The 13,300-nt window shown below is 30.4% G+C and overlaps 1 protein-coding gene across 4 annotated transcripts in view; it reads right to left on the bottom strand.

The window, feature by feature from the left end:
- Positions 1–13,300, bottom strand: part of LOC136985031 (nephrin-like) — an 86,862-nt gene that overhangs the window by 24,475 nt on the left and 49,087 nt on the right. For all 4 annotated transcript variants that reach the window (XM_067282221.1, XM_067282222.1, XM_067282223.1 and 1 more), the window contains exon 2: positions 11,823–11,957. In XM_067282221.1, coding sequence (XP_067138322.1) covers positions 11,823–11,957 — 135 coding nt within the window. The remainder of the gene's footprint in view (positions 1–11,822; positions 11,958–13,300) is intronic.

Raw genomic sequence — 13,300 nt, 5'->3', positions numbered from 1 at the left:
CAGTATCTGTAAAAACTATGTAGAACACAAAAGAAAAGAAAAAAAAAATTTTTTTCTTTAAAATTTCACGAAAGAAACAACAATAAATTATGCACCGGTATAAAAATTGAACATTTTACTAAAAGGGAGAAGAGAAGAAGTGCGATTTTTCATTATAAAATTAATTTATTTTCAAATAAAATTTCATTATTTTTAAATAAGATCGAGTTCGTATGCAGTAAGACACTGACAGACTCGTGCTTTAACTTCAAAAATATTTTTTGCATCTTCAGTTTCCCACGTTATATAAGAGAAATTAAAGTTGATTTTTTAAATATTATTTTGATTTTAAATAAAATTAAAACTGCTATTTTATAATTAACGTGTATAGCTTATAATATTTTTTTTTATAAAACTGAAAAAATATATATATAAATTTTTATATAAAGTATCAATCTCGTGGGTGAATTATAAAAATAATTTTTATTTGAATATCTTTGTGTTTATTAAATTATTTAAATTAAATTCTATATAATAAACTATTTTAAATAATAAATAATAGAAATTTTTAAAACTGAAGACAAACTGTAAAATTACAAAAATAAGAGAGAATTTTTTCCCTCTAAAAATACCTGATAAATGGAAATTACTCTTGAGTTTCTTTTACAAAATAAATTATATAATTATTTCATATAATTTATGTAAATTAATGCTGGGAATTAATTCAATTACTTTATATATTCTCTCGTTAAGTTAATAAAACCAGTATAATGTAAAAGAATTACTTTTTTTTTTTAACTTCACTGTCAATAAATCAATCAGTATGTTAGAAAAAGAATAATACTATATCATTACTTAATTACTTAAAATAATTTTTTAATATATTCTTTACTAAATATTTATTTTTTAAAAAATAATTAACTACTACGTCGTATAATTATAATTAAAATTATCATCTAAATAATTTAAAATTCAGATTTAAATTCAAGAAAGATTAATTGAGAATTTTTGGCATTTAAAATACGAAAATTCATTAATATATAAAGATAACTATTTATTATATTCTTTACTTTTTTTATTGCTATTTTTACAAGAAAAACGTTCATTATTCATTCCGTATCATAATCGAGTGAATTACTATTAAATTTTCATATAATTATAGAGAAGTGGAAGGAAAACGACGAAGAAACTACCTGTATTTGAGATATTTCGCCGTGAGATTCATTAACTTTCATCAATAAAATAGTGAGATATTGCCTGAGGCAAAACGGCGGAGGAGAGTTCTTGACGATTGTGCTCACAGTTTATTTGCAACAAGTTTGTAAAGTACGAAAATGTTTGCCTCAGCACTCGCCTCAGCGAATGAAACTGTTCTTTATTAAAACGTATTTAATACTGGAAATCTAAAGAATCGCCACGACATCGACATTAACGTCCACTTCAGAAAGAAAGGAAATGCGCTGCGAGTTAACGAAGTCGGAATCGTAAGTTAATTTTCGGCTAGAAAAAAAAAAGTCGCGAAGATTCTTCGAATGGATATAATTATTAAGCATGAAAGCAAACACTTCTTTCGCTCCAGTCAACCCATAATTATAAGTAGAAACGTATGAAAGCTGGTGAGACAAACAAAATCGATGCATTCGCTAGGTTCGGTGGGGCGTGGAAATTACACGCAATCGATAAAGAGCTTCTCTAAAATCTTTTCCAAACAAATTTTACTTTCGGAAAACTCTTAATAAATAAGTAATGTCACGCTTGTCGTTTCAAATATTCTGTTGTTTTGTTCTCTGCTAAGCAGATTTAAGTTGACTCTCTAATTCTTTTATCAACATTACTTCAATGCCCATCGTCTTTGACGTTTTCATATTTATCTTCGACTAATGGAGCTTCATTTTTAAACTCTCACTACTCGATACACTCTACAAAGTTTCAACCAAGATGAAAAGACAAAAACTAGTGTTTATTTAAATATGTATATACACAAATATACGAATATGTCTACCTTATAAATTTTATAATTGATTTTCTATCAGAGCTCAAGTATTTTGAATCCCCGAGAATAACTTATTAATTTACGAAAATAATTTCGACTCTGAAACTTATTAATCGAAGTTTATAGTGAATACCTGTTTACTGAAGCAACTTTCTGTAAATAGACCTATAAAAGAATTCCATTGCGAGTTCCAGGTGTAAAACTTTTCTTGCAGTTTCTTTATAAACGAATATAACGTTTACTCAACGTAATGAGTGTAATTGGTCTTCTTGTCTTCGATACACTTTTCCCATTATACGGATAATCAACTTGGCAAATCTGTTCATTCTACTTGTTTCTTGCACTTCTCTGGTGTCCTCTTCAATACTCGTCTCGGGGGAAACAGAAACAGGAATGAAGCGAATTGGATAGTCCTCTCTAATTTACACATCACACAGATCCCGAGTCTCGAGTTACCTGGTCTCGCGGGATGTCCGAGGTTCTAACTGAGTGTATCGTTGGAGAAGCCATGCCATGTCACTTATTGGCTAGCCTTAAGTTTATTTACGACCAGCGAAGTATCTAATCGGAAGGTTTTCTCACGTTGGTGTCAATGATTTCTTTGATGTATGGCAGCTTCTGTTTTAACAACAAAAGCCCTATGCACGAGATCGGATCCGTCTGGAATTTTAAGGAAGCTTCTCTTTCCAAACAAAAAAGGAAAAGAAATTTACATTTTCAGAAACTTGGAGTATAATATAACTCTTTACTGAAGAAACTTTTATTTTCTAATAAAAAAAAGATTCGAACGGATGCACTCTTTTTTGAAATAGTTTTATAGAAGTTATAAAAACTTTATTTATAATTTAAGAATAATACAGGCGTTAAAACGAAAATTTGATCGGATGAGAAAGAACTATTACGTAAGTCTTCGGTAATTCCTCTCGAGACGAGTTGATACATAAAAAAATAAAAAAAAATCTTTCTAGTTCACTACTGAGAGTTGTAAACACAGCTTTATCGTGAAACGGCAAGTTTTTCTAGATCTAATTTAGACACACATGGTCAGAGGGAAAAAAACGAGTGAACCGAGATAAGGAAAGACTCTAACAGAAATCTCTGCGTATATCTTAATAGACAGACGCATTAGCTAATGGAGTCTTCATTAAATATTATACTAGAGAGTTTTTAACATTTATAAATCCAGTTTTTTTTCCTTCTTCTTCCTTCTTTCTCCACTAAAAACACGTTCGATTCAGTAAAATAATACACTTAATTCCAGCTTTTCACTCCTTCTAATTTATAATTACAGTCCACTGCTTCACTTACTGATATAATAGTGATATTTTTAATGAATGTGTGTTTTCGTTACCTTCCAAACCGAAATTATATGTACGGTTGCATTATGTGGGCTAATATCTACACTGTATATTAGCCTACATGAATTTTTGCAATTTTGATAAGATCGAGATACTTCTAAGCTTTTTTTATTAGCCTGCTGCGAACAGAATTATCAGAAGGGAGAGAAACTAACGACCATCACAATATTAATAGGGATAATTTTGGATTTCGGTTTCTTTTTTTAGATCGTCCGACTTTATATGTGGAGTTTTATTTCACTCTCGGCTAATTTTATCAACTTAATGTTCTCGAGTCGAATGAGATTACTGCAGAACAAAGTAAAAGTCGTTTCTAACTTTTGTCTCCAGCTAGTATTGTTTGGCTTCGTTCTTTATTTCATTTCTTGCAGAAAGTTTCTTTTGAGACTCCTTAGCATTAATGACATCCCTTATTGTTGTACGCGAAGGAGATACTTTAACAGAATTTCGAGGAAACTTTTAACCCGGGAGGTGTTGATTTTCGAAAGTTTCACGTCTCGTGTATAAGCAATTACACAGACAGTCCTTCATCGCAATATTGGATGGTCTGCAGAAAGAATGTTACTTAAAGGTTTGATTAGACTTATTGCATCTCAGATGCGAATTCCGAGAATTCTTCCTCGACTGTTTTCAAAGCAAGGTTATTAATGACAATTGCGCTTTATCATCAAAGGAATGCAAACGAATATTTCTTTAATCTTAAAACTCGGCATTTACTATTAATTTTATAAGTCCAAATATGAAAAGATATACCAAAAAAAGTAAATTTATTCACGAGATACGAGTCAAACGTTTTAACTCCTCTACCTTAATTAAAACAGTGTTTTTTTTCCTTTAATAAAATAATTAAGTAAACCGTAAGATAAGTGACCTCGATATAATTTATTTTAAAACGAAATTTATTGCAGAAATGAACAGGATACGATAATTTCACACGAAGAAATCTTATCGAATCCTGAATTGGGAAACTTTCTCTATATTATTAATATTAGGAACGGAGCCTAGAGATCATCATTGTGACGTTCTCGTTTCACCAGATAGAGCATGACCTATTTCGAATAAGCCTTCCTTTCAGTATGGCCAGTCATGACTGCGAATACACATTGTTGAGAATTTTGGCAATTCTGACCGTCACTGATGAGTCTTCGCGTTTATCTAGTTGGCGATAAAATAAACGAGGAAAGTTAAAGTTTAAAATGTTTTATCTGAGCTTCTTTTATTTATTATTATAAGCAGATACGAAGACTGTTTGCCAGGATGACTGTCCTATATCTCGTCCTTTATTTAAGCAAAAAAAAAATAAAAAGAGAGAGAGAGAGAGAGAATATTCTTCTTACAAAGAGAGATTTGTTCGCCAGCGTTGCATCAGATTTTTAACTCGTTTTAATTAAATAATATTTCCGCTTCTTATCAAATATAAAATGTAAAATATATTCCCTATATAAAAAGAACCTTGCTCTGTATTTCGAAATTCTAATTATAACCGCAGATGAAATTAAATGCCATATACACTAGATAGTCTGGAGGACATAGACACGAAGATATAACTTTATCTTTCTTTATAACATAAAAAATAAAATAAATATGAAATCCAAAGTCTAAAATTAAATCTTTCTCGCTAATGGGGAGGGAACCTCGTGGTACCAAAATTAGTAGTGCCAAGGTCTTTCGATAGGTGTCGCCAAAATCGTATCGTCTTTCCTAAACAACTGGACTTTAGTATATATATATACAAGTTCTTATTAAAGCCAGATGTTAAATTTCTTCCATTTGACGGAATAATAAAATTGAGCCAATTTTTGTTATTCGATTCCTTTGCCAGTACACGATGAAAATAAAGATAGATAAACCAATCGATTTCTGGTATACCATCTTCAGACGATAAGTCTCCAGAGATAAATTTTATCGTCTCTTATCGTATATTTTCGATATTTAAACTTATTATTATTGTAATAAGAGTCTAACATATTTAGATGATTCGACTTCCTATGATAAAGTTGCCCGAAACAAAATCATAGTTACCTGCCATTTTTATCTTGCAAGTATTCAATTACATCCATGGCTATCTTATGTTTACCGCTTCGGTACCGATAGAGATTTCTATCCCTAGCCACCAGAGTTTCGGATGACAAATGTTTACTTTTGTTTCGCTTCTCCTCTACTTTCCTATCTAGCATTTTTCTTTTTAACTTTTCTAGCAATTAAGATTGATGTAACTGGAAAAAAATCATTGGCTTAAAGAATTATCTTTTCACTAACTAATGGTAAATATCTTAGCATTTCTTTTTTTTATGTTTTATCTTTTTCTTATGACAAAACACTAAGATTCCTTCATAAAAACTAATATTTTCTTATATATTTTAGTTTCGAATAGAAGTGTATTCACTTCTCCATAATGTTTACACGTTGAGAACATAAACTAAGAAGTTTTTTTTTTCAAGTTGTCGACTTTAAACAAACTATTTTCGGGTTGCCAAGTAGGTTATTTAATGATACAGATTTATGATATTTACATCTGGATTTCGAGTTGTTTCCAGGAATGTTGTAAATAATGTAGCATTTAGCAAGGTAAATGCAACCTCCACGATGTGAAAATAGTAAATCGTAATTAGTTTCAAATCTCTTAGATACTTCGATGGTTTTCATTTAAATGAGATACAAAATAGCATCGTCCTTGTGTATTTTAACTCCGGAATCGATTCTAGAGATTAGGATAGAAGTATCATGCTATCTGCTTGTATCCAATGCGGGCAAAGAAAAAATAGATTAGAAATATTGATTTACTGTAATAGTATTCTCAGAAATACGGTACAAGTGGTTGTTTGCTCCGATATAGTCTGTGTTTATTTTCTAAAAATAACATATCACACGAAGGCAACATTTCAAAGATGACGCTAATTTAACTATCTATTGGTTTCAATAGAGTCAATTTTTCTATATAAACAATTTACTTATTAGGAACCCAAACGATAAATATACTTTCTATGATTTGTTTTCTAGTAAACAAATTCGAGTTTTGGGAAGAAATGGAAAAGTTTGCTTCAATATCTATTTTCGGTAAAAGAAAAAAGAAATGGTAAAAAATTTCTTTCGAACTGCCGAAAAACAGCTGTAGGTGAGTCAAGGTGCACTTTGATGTCAGATGACAAGAAAAACGAATTTCCACGATAAAAGAGGACAAGACCACATCCAAATGTTCTGTTGAAAATACCATACACAACATATGAATTTTATAAGAGTGAAGGCATCTTTTTAAACAAATTTCAATATATGGAAATTGAAAGCATTAAGCCAATAGTATAAAAAACACGGAAAATAAGAGAATAACTGAAACGTTATTGATTTAAAAAGTTGTTAAAGTTGCAAGCATAGTTCGCTTCCAGGCAAAAAAAAAAAAATATCTTACTTATACTTTCTGCATGTTGGTCTTAGAATCTCGATTATAGTACGTATATACCTCATGGCTACTATTTTATTTTGGTTGATGGAACATTTTGAAATCTTCAAAGTTTAATAAGTCTTATCGAAGCTTCCACGCTAAACATTAAGGATTTTAGATATTTCGTAATTTTGTTTGTTATTCGTCGAAGGAGATATTGAGGATTTAAATATAAATATAAATATAAGGATTTATAAATTTTCTGTAAGTAAAATAGTAATGATTTTATAAAGGAATATTCTATTTGAATTGAACCAATTAATTTTCACCGGAGCTCGTTAGACCTTAAATTATCTACTATTCTTGAACAGACAAAAACAATACAAGGATTTTCCTTTATATTCAAAGTGAAATTGTTCTTGATTTTCTACATTTCTCAAGAACTTTATAAAACTTTCAATATTCCTCATAGTAAAACAGTACAAAAAATGAAAGAATGATATAAAGATATATAGAATGGAAGTATTAAAAAAATATTAAATCGAAGTAATTTCGTAACTTCGGGGGCCCGAGTAAAAGGTGATTCGTCTCCACTGACTCATACAGTAGGGCCATGTGTTAACCATCTGGAGTTAGTGAGAGACAAGCTATTTATACCCAGTGACCCCTCACATAGCACGTGCTGCCACAGTTATAGGACCACCCGAAGACCTAATATCGGCAGGAGAAAAGCAGTTTTCCTATTTGTGTAAATGACCATTTCATGATATATTGAACGACTTAGTACTTTACACGACCCAATAAAATTGGAAGCATCTAAGTCCAGAGCTAACGATTATGATGGAACGTGTATCAAAACTTCCAAAATATCTCGGTAAATGGAATTCTGAAATATGGGATCATTATTGTGAATGTATGATCCATTCAATTTATCAACTGTTTAACTTTTCGTCCCGCTTTAGATCAACGAAGCAATGAAATCTAAAGAAGATACTTTATTTTTTTCTTAAATAGGAATCTAAATTAGCTTTTTCTTTTCATTATTGCCTTGATTATTGCTTTAAATATACAATTTTGGCCAAAACATTTTCTAAAATTGTATAATGTTCTTAGTACTACTTAATGGTATTACCTGCTTTCATTTTATTGTTTTCTTAAACTTATTTAAAAGATTGGCTTTTCATTTAAAGGAATGTTATCTACTTCTGTCTTAGAAGAGTTCACTTTAACATTTTTATGTAAAATAACCAATATTAATCGAATTTAAGTTGATAAAGTATAACCAACCATTATAGATTCTTTGCATTTACATTCAAAACTTGTAGTAATAATAAACGAAATTCATAACGTTTAGATAATATAGAAGAATTATTCTTTGAGAATATTCATTATTTGAGATATATATATTCACTTTTCAATAGTTGCAATATATTTAATCGATATTTATTAGTAGGAGAGAGAAACTGTATCAATCGATAATTAATACATAAGTGCATCATCTACTATAGAATTAACACTTAAAAGTATTAATTTTTAAAAAGTTAGCATAAATACAGTATTTATTTTAGTTTTATAATAAGCTATTCATTTTAATTCCTGAAAAATACAGGTATAATTCTTTTAATTATGTTTAATTTTAATTAATTTCTTCTTTTTGTGATAATTAAAATTTAAAACGAATTTTGATAAATGACTAAATAATGAACTTGTCCTTTAAAGAAATATATTACAATAAGAATGGATGCACAATGGAAACGGAAGTAAGCTCTATATTCTGTGCGGAAAATCCGCTAACAGAATAATTCACAATTTACGTAAATATGATAAACAAGGAGACACTTTTGGAAATCTAGGTCAGGTCATTCGTCGCCTAGTCACTGCACGAATATTTGTCCTTCTATTCATTAGCACAGAGAACCGAGAATCGATATCGCTCATTAACGAAAGCATTCATAAATGCAGAAAACTGGACATAAATACATCAGAGTTGGCGTTTTACTTGTTTCAATCTCGAAGACGGAAAAAAAAAAGCAATATTTAAAATTCGTTTGTTTTAGAAGAACAAACTCTTTGATGATTAGCTGAATATTTTATATTATTTTTTAAAAAAAGGTAAAACCGATCAATTCTGTTCGTTAAGAAAAAAAAACTTTACTTTTTACTCAGGATTTGTTTTGTTTTTTTTTAAAAAAAAGATAAAAGTTGTATGAATTAAAGTTGTTTATCTGTGCGCGTTACCGATTGGTTGTCGAAGAAAAAGGTAGATGTTTTAATTGAAGATTGTATTGTATTTTGTGATAGTAAGAGCTTTCGAATGTGTGATCTAAACATAGTGTTTACAAAGACAGAACTCTCCAACACTCTGATGTAATTTAAGTGTCAAAGATGAGAGATAAATCAATCGTTTTAAGATGCCGTTGACCTCCTATCGAAAAGAGATTCTCTAAGTCAATACAAAACAACTTTTTCCCTCTTTTTTTCAAAAAAAAAACACAGAAATAAAAAAATATTACATTTTTCTCTATTGACAACTATAGATTTACAGCGATTTTACAGGATAAGAAAATTGATAATTTTTAGGATAAAAATATTAGTTTAAATAAAACGAATTTATTTTTTTAGAAAAAATAAACTTATTCCGTTACAGTTTTAATATTAGTTTAAAAAAGTGAGTCTAAGTAGCAATCGATGGATACAAATGATCCCATTAGAGAATGTAATAAAGGTTCCCTACGAGGTAACTTCTGTGAAACAGTCTCTTTAACTCGGGTTTCAAAATTCTGTAAAATCAGCACTTTATAAAAGTTTATAACAAAATCAGTTCTTTAAGGGAGTCAATTTTTAGATTAAACTAGTGTTTGTGTAACATCAGTCTGCCGGGTTGTGAAAACATGACTGCCATACTGATCGACTCGATCTAAAAGAATCAAAAAAGCCATGTCTGCACTGCTAATGCGAGGTCGAGAGTATTATAAAGTATATAAAGGTACATTTGCTGCAATCTAGCTTCATCTGATGGATGAAGTTGGTCAGTGAATGTCACAGGGTCGTTGCTCGAAACAGTTTAAGTGGTTTTTCACTTCATCAATCACAGAAATTCAAGAAACAGCTTTCCCCTCACCTATGCAGCCAGATACAACAGACAAAGTCGAGCACGATCTGCAAGACGATCGATTTTGTCCCCAAAAAGATAGTCTACTTGTAATTCCTTCATCACTTGGGCTTTGATAATTTCTGATTTATTCAAGGGAGAAAAGTGACTTGTAGCAGTATTTGAATAACTATTCTTAAGCATTTAAGGCATTTTTGTATGTAATTATCTTGATAGCATTTAGTAAATTGGCTCAAATTCATTTTCTTATTTTAGAAATGAACAGTACGACAGAGATTTTTACCGATCCTAAGGATGCTTTTTATTAAAATACTTCATTTTTTATGATTAAAAAAATGTTATTCAAACAAATTTTTAAAAAATGACTCGCTTATTTAAAAATTACAAAAATGTTTTTCATCAAAAATATTACAATAAAGATAATTAACACGCTCCAACTAGAACGATGCATCCAATCGAAGTTTCTCATATTTTTTAGGCTAAATTTTTATAAACTACACGAAAATAAAATTTGATTATTAACTTTTTTATATGAAAGAAGTGAAAAAAGTTTATTTACAAATTTAAAAACTGCTGGATGATGTTTTATTAGTTCGCAGCATCCAAATTTTATCTGATATTTCGTCATATTTTGAACACGTAATGAAAGACTTAACAGCAGTACTTTTTATAATCTTCGACTAAAAAAAAAAAAAAAAGTGTTTTTAAATTTCTTCGAACTTTTTTCTATCGCGTGCATATATTTAATTTTTAATAGCATCCCTTCTTTTGATACTTGAAATATGAAGCTACAAGTGCAGTCGCGGTGATCCAGGACTGACCCTATATCGGGTTTTTTCACCTGTCGTTTATCTTTACCAGTTCCGCTCGGCTAAATACGATGACGGATGAATGAGTTCCTCCACGAAAACAAAGTTCAAAGCTGTTTAAAATCCGTCTTCTACTCCTCCATATTTCGTCACAAGTTTAGATAGCGTACATCGTTAAAAATGATGTAGAAGAGTAACGAGCTAGAAAAGTACGCTGCCCCGCTAAGTTTCCGAGCTATGCGGAGAAGCACAACTTCTATAGCGACCCCTCTTCAATATTTGACGTTGTCGTTGACAGGATAAGAAGAAGAATAAAGTAATTAAATTAAAAACATGACGTAAATAAAAATCTAAATTTCCGTTTTCATTTTAAATGCATTCGTCGTATTAAAATTCAGTTTTAAAATATATTTATAAAATATCCACGTATTCGACAAAAATATGAAAACATTTTTAAAAGAATAAATGTTATTATATTCTCACTTTATGATATTTATTCTAGGTTAGATCTCTTTTAATGGGAAACCGCATTCAGAAAAGGATAGTTTTCGAAGGTGGTGGGTGAAATTTTTTTTTATTTTTTATTTTTTAAGTGAAGTGGCTACGATGCACTTAAGGAGAGACGTTGGAAGATAACGAAAAAGAATGGGAATAAATATATTGTGGAAGGAAAGGAAAATCCTCTGCCGGTTGTGGAAAATCGTCAGTAATGCTGACTGCACAAAGTCAGGAGTTTGCTAACTCCCCAGGAAATTTGATTGTCACGGTTAACAATGGCTGAAGCGGAGTAGCTGATACTGTCCGGCCGTCTTTTGTATCCTCTCTTCTGATACTTTTCTCTCGGTTGGAGTCAGACCTCGACAACAATGGCTGTCGCTAACTCTTTTGCCATAGATTAACTCTTTTAAAATTGCCTGATTGTTAGAAAATCGATTCCATCTATTTATATATTAACAAAAAAATTCCGACTGGACCGTGATTCGTTGGAAATTATAAATAGCGATCGAAATTTCGCCGAAAGAAGTAACGTTTAAAAACGTATTGGAGCTTTTCAGCCATTTTATTATCGTGTAGATTCATTTCCTCAACGATAAATGGACGGAAAGAGCTATATTTATCCGCTTAATTAAAAAGAATGAAGAACGAATGATAAAGAGAACGACCGTCTACATTAGAAAAGACTGTCTCTTACCCAGAACAAATCCGTCTTTACTCCATTGCACAGCCCCAGCTTGGTTTTCCACTTCACAGGGGAGAATCAGCGTGTGGTCCTCGATCACATTCGTGTTCTGTGGTTTCGTCCGGAAAAACTGCTGATCTCCAAAAACTATCAAAAATCATAGTTAAAGGTTAATATCTGAGTTATCTAAATAAATATCATTTTTAAATATTAATGTAATTTTATTATAAATCTCATATTTTCAACTATTTATTATTAAAAAAAATTATCACAGGATATAAAATTTTAAACATATCAGCAGAATTCGTCTTCGTTTCGAGTCTAATTATTATTACAATATTAGCTAAAGTATTTTTACATTTTTATTTTAAAAATTACAAATAATATCAAAAAATATTAATTCGATAAAAAAAAGGAATCTTAAGTTTTCGCTCGTGTATCCTTACAGTTTTTTTTTCTTTTGCAATTCGAACAACAAAAAGTTAAAGTTTTATAAACAGCAGAAGTACCAAAAGGTAGGAAAGAAACAATATTTTATTCCAGTTGTGTTAAACCACAGGGCCATTGCACTAAGGTCGAGAGGGATGGAAAAAAGATAAAGGAGGAGAAAAGAAAAAGAAAAGCCTGCCTTGGATGACATCCAAACGGTTTATAAATGACTTGATAAATGTAAGCCAGCGAACGAGACTCGAAGTCACAGAACAGCTCTTTTGTAGTAAAGCCGACAGATGCGGGGGTAGTTATTCGACAATAACACGGGTATCGGCAGCAATTTTAATTTTTGCACCAAAACATGGATAAGATTTACGAGGTTGGCAACCGTAAAATACAACAGTTTTAATTCGTTTTCGTTAATTACATTCTAAATTTTCATTGTTAAATGCAAAACTTAGATGGTGAAATTTCCAGTAATAAATTTCGATATTAAAGTAAAAGATATCGAAACTTTTGATAAATTATTAGAACGAATGAAAGGAAAAAATATATATATATAAACAATGCTCGCTGTACAACAATATATATATATATATTTAGGAATCAGAAACTAATCCGATATTTACGAGAGAACAATCTAGAGTATTACCCAAAGGCAAAATCTTTTTATTGCTCGGCTATGTACAATATCATTTGATATCATCCCACTTTCTCCAGACTACCAATGGCATCCAGTACTTTTTATACCATACTATCCATCTTTCTCGGCTTTTTTCAGGAAGCATTTACACTTTAGACTAGTTTTAAAAAAAATTGCGGAATAATCCCCTAGGATTTGACGTTCGTTCCTAATGAAGTAGGGAATCTTTCGTCGAACTAAAAGATAACTTTCGTTCTTATTGAAGCATTCAATATCTCTCATCCACCTACTCGATATTATAAAATTTGCAGAAACTCGATTTCGTATGTCGCTAAATGCAAAATCATTGAAGTATAAACTAATGCTAACGATATATTTATACGTACGAACGAAAAATATTTCTGAAATATCTTTA

Source organism: Centruroides vittatus, unplaced genomic scaffold, assembly GCF_030686945.1.
Source record: "Centruroides vittatus isolate TY-2023 unplaced genomic scaffold, ASM3068694v2 contig_943, whole genome shotgun sequence".
Lineage (NCBI taxonomy): Eukaryota > Metazoa > Arthropoda > Arachnida > Scorpiones > Buthidae > Centruroides > Centruroides vittatus.
This window is presented reverse-complemented; position numbering and strand designations above follow the sequence as displayed.